The sequence below is a fragment of the Podarcis raffonei genome, chromosome 9, assembly GCF_027172205.1.
Source record: "Podarcis raffonei isolate rPodRaf1 chromosome 9, rPodRaf1.pri, whole genome shotgun sequence".
NCBI lineage: Eukaryota > Metazoa > Chordata > Lepidosauria > Squamata > Lacertidae > Podarcis > Podarcis raffonei.
In genome coordinates, this window is record NC_070610.1 from 42,540,768 (window position 1) to 42,557,232 (window position 16,465).

At 40.7% G+C, this 16,465-nt stretch overlaps 1 protein-coding gene across 3 annotated transcripts in view; it reads left to right on the forward strand.

Moving 5' to 3' along the window:
- Nucleotides 1-16,465, forward strand: part of IQCM (IQ motif containing M) — a 99,297-nt gene that overhangs the window by 26,208 nt on the left and 56,624 nt on the right. For all 3 annotated transcript variants that reach the window (XM_053403154.1, XM_053403156.1, XM_053403155.1), the window contains exons 6-7: nucleotides 6,117-6,241; nucleotides 8,908-8,978. In XM_053403154.1, the coding sequence (XP_053259129.1) occupies nucleotides 6,117-6,241; nucleotides 8,908-8,978 (196 nt within the window). The remainder of the gene's footprint in view (nucleotides 1-6,116; nucleotides 6,242-8,907; nucleotides 8,979-16,465) is intronic.

The following is a 16,465-nucleotide window of genomic DNA, read 5'->3' on the forward strand; positions in this document are numbered from 1 at the left end:
AAGGGACTGAAAGGAAGCAAAATCGCAACACGCACAGGGAGATCCAAACCGCAGCTGCTGCAAGAAGGAAAAGGGGGCGAGGCAGGGGTGCCCTGACCTTAAGTGCACTTGGTAAGCCCGCCCCCAGCGCCAGCCGATTGGCTGGCGTTGAGGGTGATGAATATGGATGAGTTAGGGAATCCCTGGGAACCGCGGGGCTGACGCCAGCCCCGCGAGATTGTAGATGGGGGCGTGAGCCCGCAACCCCACCCCCTCGTGATGTCGGGAGTGTCTTTGACTTCACTTGTTGACATTTCCTTGGACAGATCACGGTGGGTTTTCTTTTCATGCTCAACGGATACAGATATAGCTACCTACGAGTAGGATGGAATTTATCATGGCACTGGATTGACTGCTTCGATTGGCACATAATTTGTCCCTTTTGTTATAAAATAGGTCTTGGCTCCACTCCCTGCAATTTTGAATGGTTCGGTCTGTATGCACTTTAGGGTGGTATAACTTGATTGTTCCTTTTCTCTGCTTGTGGTGCACTGGACTGCATAAATAATTCTGAGGCTGATGGTAACTGGATATTAGCTTGATAAATTAAGCTGTACTTGGTAAACTGTTGATTCTTTTTAGTGCCATAACTCACTGCCACTGTGAGTCTTGCACAAATTGGCTGGTTTTAAGATGAAACAATTCTGAAAATTCTTAACTTTGCGGGCCAGGTGTTTTCTGTGTGTTTGTGTGTGTGTGTGAATGAATAGACAGAAATATGCTCATTTGTATGTTTATCAGCTGCAACATTTAGTTGACTAAGCAATGAAATACCTTTTGATTGATTAAAAATCTGCCCCAATTATTCGGGGAGCAAGATAGCTATATCTATATAGTCAATTAGGTTGCACACCCAGTGCATGTGATGAGCCATAATAGCGGAAGCACGGCATCCTGGGTGGACTGACAGCAGGCACTAGAACATGTGTTTGGAACGCATGCAGTTTATGCTTCTTCTCCCTTCCAACTTCTTTTTTTTTAAAAATGATATTTATTAAGATTTTTCCATTTTAATACATCAAAAAAAAATGAAACAAAAAAATTTAAAAACACATAAAATTCAAAGTCCTTATTTTCAATGACATTTTCCCCTGACTTCCCCATACCTCCCCCTCTTGTATTCCAGTTCAGATTGTTGGTTCAACAAGTTCTTATCATATTTCATTCATTTTAGAAAAACCCATTTTAACTTATAAACATCAATATTTAAACAACAGTTCAACAAGTTCTTAACCCTAATTTTTAACCTTTTTTTGTTTTATATTTCATTCATTTTAGAAAAACCAATTTTAACTTATAAACACCAATAATTATACATCTGTGCTTATTCTTAAAGCCTTTTTCTAAAGTCGACCTAAATTCCCTTCCACGATTTCCTCAATTCTCATACAAATAACAAAACAAAATAAAAGCAAAACAAATTATAATTATGCACCCTTTGGATTCCCAAACTCCACCCCCCCTTTCCCGGTTCCGATCCCCAATAATCGTCCATCAGTCAATCTACTCTCAGCCTGGGGATCTCACGTCCGAGGCTCTTAATTCTCTCTCAATTCCTCTCTCCCGGCTTTTTGGATAGTCCTTAGTGTTAAACACCAAATCTCGGAGAAGCTCTAGTCCAATAAAGTCCATATTTCTTCCAACCAGACCTCCATACTTAAAAGTGGAGCCTAAATCTTGTTTCTTACTCCTTTTAAGTCCGAATGTCCCGAAAGCTCCAACTTCCACCTTAATCAGATTTGTAATCCTTAGGTCTTCAGATCTCCACACAAGAAGATCTCTCCATTCTTCAGTCTCCAATTCAAACCAAATTTTCACCATCAAGTTCTTATTTTCCTTTGCAACCATCATGTCAGGCCTCTGGCTCTCCTTTATCATCTGTAAAATTGCAGCTCCTCCTTCCTTTTTCTCAGGAAGAACATATATCTCTTTCTTCACACTCTCAAAGCTCTCGAGTTTCTCTTCTTGTTCAGCTGCATGAGCTTCCTGAGTCAATTCCTTGTCAGATTCAATGAATTTGTTTACTGTTAAGTCCAGAGTTGTAACATTTGTGGCCAAAACATCAATTTGGCCTTGTAACTTTCCCAAGAGAACAAAGACTCTGTCCAGTTCAGCTTGAATTTCCCCTCCTTCAGCCATTCTTGTAATGTCCCAAAACCCCCTCTAGAGGGATTTTGGTTACTTAGTATTCTTTCCAGTTCAAATCCAAAAATCAAGTTAGTTTGTATCAGTTCTTCCTTGTTTTCAACAAATATAGTCAAATTGTAACAAATATAGCCAGCAGAAGCAACAGAAACAAAGTTCTCTTTTTCCGTCTGACAGCTAATTTGACAGCTGTCAAACTCTTCCAATACCTTCAACAGGCACTCTCGCGGATCACTCCCGGGTCCGGGGGGGTGGCACTTCAGTTCCCAAAATTAGCTCTTATCCTCCAGTAAGGTTTCTTCTAGTGCCAAATCGTGAAATTAATATCTTTTGCCAAATGATAAAAGAAAAAATTCTATCGACCTTAGTTTACAGGTCCTTGCTTTAGATTATTTACAGGAGGAGGAGGCTGACTTCCTGTTTACACCTCCCCTGATCGTACCTAATTCACCGAAAAATTTTCTTTAAAAGTCCAATTTCCATACTACTCACGGGTTGTTATTTTGAAGTCCAAATCACAAGAAGAAGTCAGCGCTCTCCGGCCATGGCAGCGTGGCTTCACTCCACAGGAGAAGCAGTCGACTCACAGCACCGCGCCGCTCACCCCGTCCCCCGTTCCGGAGCCTTTAAAAAGGCTCCTTCGCAGGTCGGGGGGGCGCAAATGGTGCCCGCCGAGTCACCAGGTTCACAGGCTTCTCTGCCTGTGATTTTTAAGGGTCTCCGCGTCGCCGCGGCGGTACGACCCTGATCCTGTGGAGCCGATTCCCTCCGGAGCTCGGAGGGAATCCGCCATTAGCCGTTGGCGCTAACCCGGAAGTCCAACCAACTTCTTAAGCTCCGTGGAATTAGAAGACAACTCTCCTTGCCTGAGTGCTTCCGTATTTATTTCCCTTCTGCTCTAGCCCAACTGACTGAATTCCTCTGTTCATTTATGTGCAGCTAGAATTGAAAGAGGGCTTGGTTAGGGACTTAGAACATGGACTGCAACTCCCATGAGCCCCAGCTAGTACGGTTAATGGTCATAATTTATGTGAGCTGTAGTCCAGCAACATCTGGATAGCATCACATTTGCTGGCCCTGGGATAGAAGGAGGGAATTCCTTCTGCACTCTCCACCTGCGTTCTGGGCCCTTTACATTGCTGACAAGAGCTGGGCTGAATTCTGCAGGTCTGTTGCAACCTCTTATTCACCATGTGGAAGTGGCACCCAGTGAAGGGATGTTCCTGCTCACAATTTGATTCTTACTTCTTCAGCTAAAATCCAGTTTCTCAGATACCACAGTCCTCCTGGAAATAAATGCCATTTAAAAACATGACACATTACCATACCATTGATAGCCATATTGCATCTTACATTATCAGTTGCAATGCTTTTTGGAATTCTGATCACTTTCGCAGTCTGTTACATTTAGTAGCTTCTTAGATCCAGTGCTTATCAAGTTTTCTTTGTTATAGATGATCTCTGTTTTGCAAGAACTTATACATGAAATGTGTTGGGTTTTTATAGATGACTTAGTGATTTGACATCATAGCCATGTTTGTGCAAATATGGAGTTATTTTCCTTTATTTACAGTTCAAAAGAAAATGAATACAAGTTCAGCCCTGTATGCAAGTTATTTATAAATACAGTATTTCGATCTATTCTTTTGTTTTAGACAACTCGATTAGGTGAAATCTAAACTGTCCAAATCAACCCTTCACGACACCGTTATTCAAATGATTAGGATTTGAACTGACATAAGATCCTCCCTCCTCATTTTTCTAATTATACAGATAAACTGGTAGCTGCTAATTCTATCTTCCAGCACTTAATTGTTTGTAAGTGCCTAAAGATTAAAGCTAAATGTCCAATTAAAAAGGTATTAAACTATTGTGAGAGTTTATGGAAAGATAACACAAATTTTGAATTAAATGGTCACCGAGGAATAGTGTTGCTGAAATTGGTTGGTTCTTCCCAGTTCTTTATTGCTTTGCCGGAAGTAAGACTCTGAAGGATTAGATTACTGTTATAACCATGCAAGTGTTTAACTTGAGGAAGGGAATTAGACAAGTATGGAATGATTGCAGTTGAGCTTTTGACTGGCACTGACAAAATAAGGATATAGTATTTATCTTTTTAACAACATCACAAGAAAATGACACTTGTGTTGTTGCTTTGACATACTAAAGCATATAGGCCTTGTAATTCAACCCAACTGGGCCTGCCACAACCCTATAATTTCTGATTTTGGTAGAGCAGGTGTGGGGAATCATTTTCAGATCAGGGTATACATTCCCTTCTGGGCAAGGTTTTGAGGGCCATGTGCCAAGGGTAAGTGAAGCCAGAGGCAAAGATGGGTGGAGCAGCAAATCCTAATTTTACAACAGTTTACACATAAACAGCTTCATGTTTTCTCCACCTAGGCAAGCAGGATGTTCTACCAGAGTTCAAGGACACACTCAAAGACACTCAAAGAGGGGGGCATTAAAGCAGGTCTGGTGAGCGGTGTGGCCTGGGGAGAGGGGCATAGTTGATGAGAGCCCTAAAGGCTAGACAGAGAGAGTTGAAGGGCATTCTTTGGCCCCTGGTCCACCAGCGCTACAACAACGGGACACAGCACACACACCCTCCACCATCCTGTGAAAACCCCTCAATCCCGATTTTATTTTATTCTCTGGTAGATTTACAAAAAGAAAAACACATAGCAATAAATACATTTTAGAAAGGGCTATTATTAGACATAGACACACATAGCATTCCCCCCCCCTTTTTTAGTCAAGACTCCTTTTGCTCTGCAAAAGGAAAGGCCACGGAGAGGCAATAGGATTCTCCCTCGCAGCTGCTTGGAATAAGCGTTGGCTCATCCTTTTCCCTGAACTTGATGTCGGCAGCACTGATGGGGGAAATAGGGACATTCCAGGATCAGATCATAAGCTGGGATGATTTTCATAATTCCGGGACTGTCTCTGGGAAATTGAGGCACTTGGAGGCTATGTGGTGGCATGGTCAGGTTCTGTTAGGATAACAAAACATTTGAACAGGATCTGATGTCTTTCCCAGTAATGGTTCTAATTGGTGGTTAATTCTATTGAAACCTGGGTCAGCTGACTGGCCATTCCCATGCTTCTGGGCTCAGCATTTCTGAAGCTATAGATATAACTCATGCTGCATAAAGCCCTCTACTGCCTTTTACTTGCCAGTTTTATAGATGTCAATGCTGGATTCCTAGGCTGGTTTAACAATTTTGCCTTCAGCAGCCAAGAAAGAACAGATGAGGTGCATAAAGATGGAAATAAGAACGTGGTTGTTTGGGGTTTTTTTTGGGGGGGGTTGTGTCAGACTGGCAGAAGAAATGTATTCCAAAGCATCCACTGTCTGTTTTAGAAGCTCTGAAGGTCACAGAATATCTACAGGTGTGTTACGATGAAAAGTGTAATGGGAAAAATGTCACCTGCTGAAAATTGACCTCTTTCAGAGCTCTGGGAGAGGCATGTGGCTCATCTTCCACAGATTCTCCTTCTTATAGCATGAGAGCCAGTGTGGTGTAGTGGTTAAGAGCGGTAGATTCGTAATCTGGGGAACCGGGTTCGCATCTCTGCTCCTCCACATGCAGCTACTGGGTGACCTTGGGCTAGTTACACTTCTCTGAAGTCTCTCAGCCCCACTCACCTCACAGAGTGTTTGTTGTGGGGGAGGAAGGGAAAGGAGAACATTAGCCACTTTGAGACTCCTTCGGGTAGTGATAAAGCGGGATAGCAAATCCAAACTCTTCTTCTTCTTATAGCATCAGACAGAAAGACTGGAAATATTTAAAAATAAAAGTCTAGTTATGCTTTTACTCAGTTTGCATCATTTGGCGGTGGTTTTGCCCACACACATCTTGCTACTAAGTTGTGTTGTCTTGATTATTATGGTATTGATGTATGGTAAATTTCAGTGATCTTCCCAATAGGAAGAACATACCAAGACTGGAGAGGGGTAGTATTATCAGATACTATGCCTCCATACTCATCGCTCACCAGTAAGGAACATCAAGAAAGACTGAAAGCAATAACGAAAAGGCAAAGGCAGAAGATGGTAAGATGGATAGTTGGATTTCACCCCAGGTTCTGAAGTGTCCCATAGAGTTTAGGAAGTATGCTCTGACACTATGGAGCCGGATTATAAAGAACAGAAGTTTATTGAGTGGTCTTGATCTGTGTATGCTTGTGGAGAGCAATCTTAAGTCTTCAGAGTTCATATTAAAGAATAGAGGAGTTCATATGTGTGAACCTAGTGAGCTTTAGCTGTATGTTTTCAAACCTCAGGCCATACTTGATGTGCATAATATATGCATATATGTTTTTCCTAGTGGGGCAAATAAAAAACAGAGCAAAGGTGGAGATTTTGACAGGGAAAATTATGTGGGTTGGAGATTTAACTCCCTCACCCTATGCTACTATTCTGTTCTGGGATGCTGCCCTCTTCCTCCCCTATACCCCTGCTACACTATGAAACTTCACAAACATCCAACTCTACACTGAAGCCTTCACCACAATTAAATTTTACTTATAAACATAATCTCCTCTCATACACCAACCCTCTCCTATATATACAATCCCTCACTGAACACCTCCACACACTCCACCCTGTGCTTCACACTGACCCTGATCTAACAAACAAGCAAAGGCCAACTCATACAGTTGCTTCACAAGGACCACAGCATGAGGCATCTTTGCTGTTCCCAGGCACATCTTCATCCCAATCTGGATTTGGGCCTGCAAAACTAGGGGAAAGTGGGTGTGTGGAGTGTAAATTGTAAGTAAGTACAATTTGTGACATTTGCACAGCATCATTCCTAATTACGGGACATGTCTGTTAAGGCATTTGCCTTGGCTTCCATTTTCTTGGCTTGTAGAGCTTGAGCCAACATGAGAGCCTTAGCTTTGGTCTTTAAACCGACAGGTTTTTGGTCACTGAATATGAACTCTGTTCTTTAAGATGCCCTGTGTTAGGTACAAAAAAGTGTACTTAAGTTCCCTATATTGTGTGGTGCTGAATTTACCAGTTCCACAATCAATGAGATGATATCTTCAGAATATCAGAACAGTTCCATCAATGTTAAGGGGCACACCACTTCACTGGAGGAAAATCAGAATACTATATTCCTTCAATTAAAGTCATAATAATAATTAGAGAAGCAAATTGCTAGCACTGTGCTGTTTAATTTGAGAGAAGCACCTCATTTAGAGTAGTTAACTTCTGAGTCCTTAAGTAATTATTTAAACAAACTCACTTTAAGAGATAACAGCAAATCTCATGTAGAAACAAAGCCAATTCATTTACAGAACTTTGCTACTGAGCATTTAACATGTTATCTCTCTGAGGCTGTTATCTCTGTAGCTGAATTTGTGGAAATAGAACCTAATCATTCAGCTGCGAAAGGCTATTCACTGAGGTTTATTTACAGAAGTATCGTATATAGCTTCATTTACAGAAGGGATCCCTTCATTTAAAGGGATTTATTGTATAGTGGAATACACGGGGATCATACTCTAACCTAGCAATTATTAGAGGGGTGGTGCCTGAATAAATATTGCTTTCGGTTTGTCCTATTTTTCTTACAATGATAAACAGTTTTCCTTCTTCTTCAAGGTAGTCTTTTTTTAGGCCCTTAACCTGGCCATCCAAAGATATTTCATTGCAAATTCAATGCTGTACAACAGGGTTGGAAAACTCCTGGCTTGTGGGCCTAATCAGGTGCTTCAGGTCTTTGGATTTTATTGTTAACCTTTCTCACATCCCCCTTAGCCGAATGGACACAGAAAGCACAGCCGCTGACATGCATCTTAATGTAAATCTATCATATTTATTAATGTAGTAAAAAATGGACTTTACTTGCTTGTTGTGTTAAAATGCGAGTTTGATGCATATATTTTCTAATTACATTGTTTATTGAAATGTTTATAAGAAGTCCCATTCTGACTGAGCATGTTATTACCAAGAGGAAAAACCTCTGTTATCCTAAAATATTGATGATGAATAAGTGCGTGAAAATACACAAATGTGATTAGAACTAATGTGACCTCGGCTCAGCTCAGAATACTTCAGGTGTCTTTCTTAAGCAGGAGTCAATCTCTTTACAGTGGGAGGGTGGTGTGTGATGGGGGTGGGATTTTTCCCTTTGCAAATATGCATACTTCAGTGGGCAATTACTAGCTCACTGAGTTTGCAGCCAACTCTGAAATCATTATAAAAAATGTAAACAATAATGATATTTTAAAAAAAAACAACAACTGAAGGACTGAACAGTACAGGTGATGAGTCTGTATAATTGTAATCAGAATCAGATTGCATCCCTAGGCCTGACAAACAAATATAATTAAAAGCCAGGCAATTGGTGAATGGGGCAATTGCCCCATTCACCAGTTCTTGCCATCTGCTTCCTCTTCTACATGACTTCTTTTCCCCATTCTTCTATAACTTCCTCTTCCTGCATGAACAGGGAAGTGAGTGTGTGACAGCAGTACTGCAATTGCTACTACATCCTCGTCGCATTGATCTCATTCTGGCACAATTTCCTTCACCCAGCATTAGCCATGCTTTAAAATAATATTTATTTATGTGTGGTTAGGTAGCTGTCTCATATATATTTGAAGGGTACCCCTTCCTTTGTGACCATTTTATTCCATGAAAGATCTGTCACAGTGAATACTCATGCATGTCTCCTGAACAATTCTGTTAATCGGTCCTTTTCTTCATAGCGGCGCCGTCGAGAAACTAAAGTGAAAATATGCTCTGAAGAGCCTCTGAAGCCTTCAAAAAAATCTTACAGGTGCTTTCAATTATTTTTCTGAAACAGGACACAACCTAGTTTGCTACTGGATTGTTTGCTGTGTGTGTGTATGTGTGTGTGTGTGTGTGTGTGTTCTAAATGTCAGGTATCTTAAATTTCCAAAAGCAAAAGAAAGGAACAGGTTCAAATTATTTTTGGTAACGATTTAAGGCGCACGTCAACTCTGCAGGATATAGAGGTTCTGCACTGGTAAGTGGATCCTAGGGCTGTTACACAGTGCTGCTAAGTATTGGAATCAAACATGCAAACAGAAGCTGTGCTGGAAGGCCAAGCTACTTGCCACCCAAGCCGCTGAATATGTGGGGTGCTTGAAGGCCAAATGAGTCATAATGTGAAATGGTGAGAATTGCATCAAGGGCTGGGGCAAGAGATTCTGCCCCTGCCTCCCCAAGTCCTCTTCCTTCTATGACTCCATGCCTCCTTTTTCTTTCCTCCCCTCTTTACGTTTATTTTGCCGTGGCGGCAGTCTCTATGCCTCCCCTCCTACCCTCAGCCCCTTACACTGAGAAATGGCAAAGGGAAAGTCCTTTCTCAGGGTGAACCACCGGGAGAGTGCCTGGGAGTTGCTGCCGCTCTAATACCTAGCTATTCTCTTTAAACTGAGGGCTCATCTGCACTACACTTTTAAAGCAGTATCACACCACTTTAAACCATCATGGCTCCCCCCAGAGAATCCTGGGTACTGTAGTTTCTTAGGGGTCCTGAGAGTTGTTGGGAGAAACCTATTCCCCTCAGAATTCCCAGAGTTCCCTGGGAAGAGAAATTGATTGTTAAGCCACTCTGGGCATTGTAGTTCTGTGAGGGGAATAGCAACCTTGATGAATTACAGTTCCCAATTGGGTTTGGGGAGAATAAAGGAAGGAATTTATACAGATGCCTTCTGTTTCCTATGACCAGAAGGCTCCTATAAAGTCAACCTATCCAAAGGGTAAAACCAAATAAAAAATAAATCCAATAAATTCAGGGGAACACTGGGATGGTATGCAGAACTCCACTCTGGAATGAGATTATTCCCCCCTTCCCAATAGTCTGTGAAGGGCATGCATACCATATGGAGAGCATTCGTGGACAAGGACTGGGCTGGATTGGGCTATGCCATTACCTGGCACTAAAACAGAGGTGGTACTATCCTCTGCTGTGTCATGCCATTAACATTTTGCAAGCTGGTTGTGTTAAAAGAATCGAAATGTCACTTTTTCACCCAACCTTCTGACACAATGTTTATCAGAAAAGTTGGAACGACCCTGTTTAGTATTCTTAAATTCAGCTGCCATTCAGGAACGCATTACAAAATGTAACAAATGAAAACAGAAGAAAGTGCATTTCCTCCTAATGTGCCTAAGCCTATTTTATATCAGTTTGACACACATAAGCTTCAAGCTTTGCATTTTCAATTATATGCCTTCCTTAATTAGTCTGTCTTGAAACCCCGTTTATTGAAATATTTATTTGTAGCAAGGACAGGGAACTCTTGCCTCTACAGATGTTGGTGCTCTGTATCTCCCACCATCCCTGACCATGCTGGCTGCGGCTCATGTGAGTTGAAGGCCAACAAAATGTGGAGGGATACAAGTTTCCCATCCCTGGTTTATATGATCAGATCTATCATTGTGCAAATACAGTATATTGCATCATGGTTTCTGTTTATTTCTTGTGCGGAAGCCATTAAAACTTCTGATCTAATTTAAAAAAAAACACTGTATTTTTTCTGATTATGATGTATATGTGATACATAATTTATATGAGATATAATAATTAGTGACCTAGTTGTCCCACAAGCATGACATAGTAGAAACTGTAATAACTGAGATTCTTTATTCTGTTAGTGATCTTTTTGTAATGTTATGTGTGTGTTATGTGTGTCTGTATTTTTAACCCTTAAAGCTAAGTAATGGAATGTCTATGATAATAAATTCCTCTCCAAAAAGTTCTTAAACTAAGATTAGAAATCTCCAGAGCTTAGTTTTACTCAAGTGTCACAATGACTTAACCTTTGAAAAGAACTGAATGTGATCATTCAATCCCATAAGATATTGAGTGTGACATTAATGCATCTTCACAGGGAACACTGGCTAAACAAAAGCCATCTCTTAGTTCATTCTATCATTTATCTGAAGAATTTTTATTCCACTCTTCAGCCAAAAAAACACATAGCACAAGAGGAAAACAGATTGGAAGGGAGAAGAAATAAAGCTAACTGTGGTAATGCTACTCTTGTTGATTATTACTATATCGGAATATACTATTCTTGCACAACGTCCCTCAACATTAATGTTGTAAGAGGGCTTTTTGAACTTACCATCTATTGTGATATAGTTATTGCCCCCCCATCAATTTTTTTTTGTATGCTGCTACACAACATCATCATTATTCAAGCATGCCAGTGCAAGTAGATAAATAAGGTACCACTGTGGCGGGAAGGTAAATGGCATTTTCGTGTGCTCTGGTTTCCATCACGGTGTTCCATTGCACCAGAAGCGGTTTAGTCATGCTGACCACATGAGCTGTCTGTGGACAAATGCCATCTCCCTTGGCTTGAAAGCGAGATGAATGCCACAACCCCATAGTTGCCTCTGACTGGACTTAACCGTACAGGGGCCCTTTACCTTTTACCTTTACTAGAATTATGTAACCCCATTTTCTATCACAAAATTGCAACTTTTCTGAAAGATGTGGGACTCAGCAATACAGCTGCAAATAAAACGTTTTAAATGTGTTGTAAAGTGCAATATAAAAATGTGACACTAGATGGTGACAGTGAGCTATACAAAATTCAACGTATTTTTCAAAACGCTTTTTAAAAAAAGCATTTTCACAGTGTTTTTTTTTAATATGTGTGTAGATTCCACCCTGGAGTGGATCCTTGATATTTTCATTTCTGTGGCATCATCCTGGTTTCTGTATGTTTAGCTGATAGCCCCAAGAGAGCTACATACCTTTTGTACTCAGTTCCTTCCCCTAAACCACGTTTGGATCGATTCTTTATTTCAACAGTTGCTTTTTGAATCTCTGTTCTTACTGAAATTGTGAAGCTACTATTCAAAGCAGATAAATAAAATAGCCCCACCTTCACAATTGTAGGAAGCAGGAGAGAGTGGGACAAAGGGAGGTAGAAGACTTAAGCTTGGGCCCTGTGACAGTCTGGAAAGTCATATCATCCTCTCATAAAAGGACTGGGCTGCCTGGGTCCATCATAAATATATATGGGATAGCTCACGTACATTGTTCATATGTTGGTTTCTGCCTCTTTCAGCTTTAGTGCTCCAAATGTTGCATTCTTGTTCAGCACAAATTGTATGAATTTTTTTGCTACCCTATTGCAGTTTATAAATAAACCATTTATTCTCTGTTCAAGTCCTCCAACAGTTTGCTGCTAATCCTCAGCAGATTAATATGCTTTCAGCGATAATCCTTTCATCTGCTGAAGTTCAAAGATGCTGAATCACTAAAGTTAGTAGGCTGACAGAACTTCCAGTAAAATGGTACCAAGAAAGTGACGATCCTTTGATGGATTTCTTTTAATTTTTAAGGTTAAAATTGTAGGTGGCATAAAAATATCTGGCATTCACGAACCATCTTTCAGCACCGATAGAACACTTGAAATCTCAGTGCAAAATATTATTTGCCATTTGTCTGCCTCCTCATAGCTTCACATGTGAGCAACCTGCTCTATAAAATCTTACACTAAGAGATGTTGGTGAATAAAGAGTGGGAAATGTATGGATCGTTAATGCTTTGTATAGATTCCAGAAAATTGCACAAGCAGCTCTGACTGCAGGCTGCTGGGATTCAAAAGTGGGAAGAGTGCGGTTGTGCTCAGTTAGGTTCTGCTGTTGTGCTTTCCACAGGCATCTGGTTGGCTACTGTGAGACAGGATGCTGGACTAGATTGGCTATTGGCTGGATCCAGCCAGCTCTCCTTATGTTCATATTTGAGACACGCTTTCCATGTCCACGCATCACAATAAATTGAAATTACTGGTTTACTGTGGATGAACAATATGCTGGCGCATACAATCCATTCACTCACCCCTTTTTCAAAACAATCCAGTTATAGTTAGCTTATCTTGAGATCTATGTTTGCTACTCTTAAGCAAACCAGGAGTGCAAATCAGGATTTGAAGTTGGCTTATGAATTCTGACTTGCTTGAGAACAACTGGGACAGGATCCTGGCTTTTCATGCCACAACGAGATAGCCTCAGTTGGGTTTACCTGTGCACATGAAAGGAAGATGCTCATTCACAGTAAGTCCAGGAAAGCCAGGAATCCTGGATTATTGTGATGTGAAAACATGGCTACTGGACAGCGACAGAAAGAGCCGCAGGCCTTATGATAGGAGAACTAGGCCTGTACAGCCTGCCGGCTCTCCACTGCTGCCTACTTCTCCAGGTCACTGGGCAAGACAACATCACACAAGGGACACTATAACCTTGGGATGAGGCAGGGAAGCTGCACAGGTACTCCACACATATTGCAGTGGCACTAACTCATACTTTGAACCTGACTTGTGACACACAGTTGGCACGAAAGGTAGGCCATCAGTGATTTAATACATCCAAATTGTCTTATGTGGCATAAATTCAATCTACCACTTAAATACTTAAGAAAGGTTTTAGAACTATATAATGAATGTGTATGATGTCATACTCTGTTGGCTGGCAGTGTTTTGTATATTCTTGGAGGCCTGCATAACCTCTTTTTCTCCCCTTCATTCTCCTTATCTGTTTAGTCCCACTCCAAAAGAGTGGGTCGGATGGAAGAGAGAGAATGGTTGCAAAGCAATGCAGATATTGAGAGTGCATGTATCTTTGGGATGGAAAGAAATGTGCAGTGCAATCCTATGCATATATACTCAAGAGTAAATCCCACTGTGTTCTACTGAACAAAGTTGTGATGGTTATTGGTTTTATGGTTTTAACATTTATGTTCTGGTATCTTGCATTTGATTGGAATATTTATATACTGCTCTGCAGTCCCTTGGGATAAAAGGGTTTATACATGTAAATGATGATGATAACAACAAATCATTTGAGGAAAAGTGATAATTTGTTGTTTTTCCTTTTGAGCTTTCTCTCTTACGTTCAGAATATAGGAGGCAATTCTTCCCTTCTATATGATGTTTCTGGTTTAAGCATTTATGTTGTGAACTTCTGCGGGATACCATTTTGAACACGAATAACAGGTTATAAATATTTTAAACAAACCAATCATTTAATGAAAGTAATAAGTGTCTAGTAGTACAAATACACACACACACACACACACACACACACACACACAATCCTTACCTAAAAATGAGCATGTCTATGCCAAATCTGTCTGTGTTTTGTCTAAAAGTAGATGGCAACTTAGTCGGCAGAACATGGTACTCTTAATCTCAAGGTTGTGGGTTCGAGCCACATGTTGGGTGAAAGATTCCTGCGTTGTAGGGGGTTAGACTAGATAACCCTTGTGGTCCCTTCCAACTGTAGATTCTATGAGCTGTTGCGGGGGGCAGTAGGCCTGTTGCTGGAATTTGTAGGTGGGGAGTGTGCTGTCTTGTTGGCCACTGTGGGAACAGAATGTTGAACTAGATAAACATCTGGCCTGGTGCAGCAGCAGAGCCCTTGCTGTGTTCTTCTCGATAACATCATGTTCAAACTTTTCTCTTCATATTGCTTTTAGGTATGTTCTTTATGCTGTGGTTTGTTTTTAAACCTTGCATTCTTTGTATAACCCTCTAACTGTTCCATTTTAGAAGAAAAGACCACCAAAAGATGAATGCCATCTTCAAAAAAAATGCAACTGTACCCAGTAGGCCTACAACCCATATATGACGGAAGGTCCTCACAATTTCAGTGAATGTAGCAGAAGTTCTTCTTCAAGGTCACTGTGCAGCAAGTGGAAGCCTCTTGGCTCAGTTTAACAGGACACCAGCCAACTCAAAGCAAATTGCAATTACACTAGAAATTACATTTGGACAAAACAGGAAGGCTGGGCCTGTTAAAGGAGGCAGAATATTTGCTTTGAGAGAATATGGGTTGGTAGGTGATTGGAGAGGGAGGAGGCAGACATCTGATTTTGAACTTGGCAACCCCTCCAGCTGGTTTAGTCACATATTTTCAGCTCAAAATCTATTTGGCCTTTACAACAGCCAAAATAAATGTCCCTTAATCACTTCCAACCTATTAACAGATGGGTAAACAGCTTTTATAAATGGGGCATACAAAATACTTCACAATCAGCCAAAACTAATTAGTGGCAATAGCTGAACCAAAATGTTTAATTCAAGTAATATATATATCAATGTAGATGAAAGTACAGTTTATTTTTTATTTTTTTTTTAAAAAAAGTCATTTCAAATATTATGCCTTAGAAAAATCACAATGGGCTTCATTTAAACCTGATGAATTTAGAATTCTAATTTGTTTTGGCTTTTCTTCTACATTAAGGCACACTCCAGTGGTGAAGATCTGCCAGCTGAAGGACTACTGTATAGTAAGGGCAAGGGCCACCATTTGAGGGCCACATGCCGATGGTGGGGAGGGCCAGAGGCAAAAGTTGGCAGAACAACAAATGTGCATTTGAACAGGAGGCTGGTTTCTGTACTCACCCTTTCCCATCCTCCTTCCAGGCAAGCAAGAGGCATTATCAGAGTATAAGGACACATTCCAGCCAGCGAGAAACACTTGGGGTTTGAGGCAGGACCAGTCTTTGCATTATGCTTATTAAAATAGCTAATAAAAAGTTATTAAAAACAACAACAATGACTGAACACTAACTGAGTTGTACAGAGGAAGTCTGTGGGATGACATTTCTGATCTCTATAAATTGCTCTGGGAACCTATTTTGGCTGAAGAGTGGTGTAAAACTGCTTTAGAAAAACTATTACTCTGTTTTTCTCCTGAATTTTCAGTCTATTATTTCCAACACATGTCTGTGTATGTATGTATGTATGTATGTATGTATGTATTATTATTATTATTATTATTATTATTATGTCACTAAAAGGGTTTGTGTGAAGAAAGGCATGAAAAATAATATAGATTTAAGGATGACCCATGTATTCAAATTAGTCACATAAATTTGGTGAATGTTGGGGTTGTTTTAGAGTCTCAACTTTAAAAAGATTGATTCAGAGGAAATGGGTTTAAATTGCAACTTTGCAATTTATGCAGATGGATGCAATTAATACAGATGGTTTTCTGTATTTCAGTGGAAATGTATATTTTGCGTGGCGAGTTCCCACCTCCCCCCAAAGAAATAACGACACAGGACACAAGAATTCAGGTTAATGGGTCAAATTAGGCCACAACTTTATTGATTACAGGAATTGAGAGGTATTGGCCTTAGGCATTGGTCCTAGCTACTAACCAGCTAAAAGCCGCAAGGGTTAACCACCAGTGGGAGGAGTCCTGCTGAGGCACGTCAACTAGGACCTCCCCCCGGTGTCACCGTGTGGGGGCGTGCCGTGGGCCCACACCTCC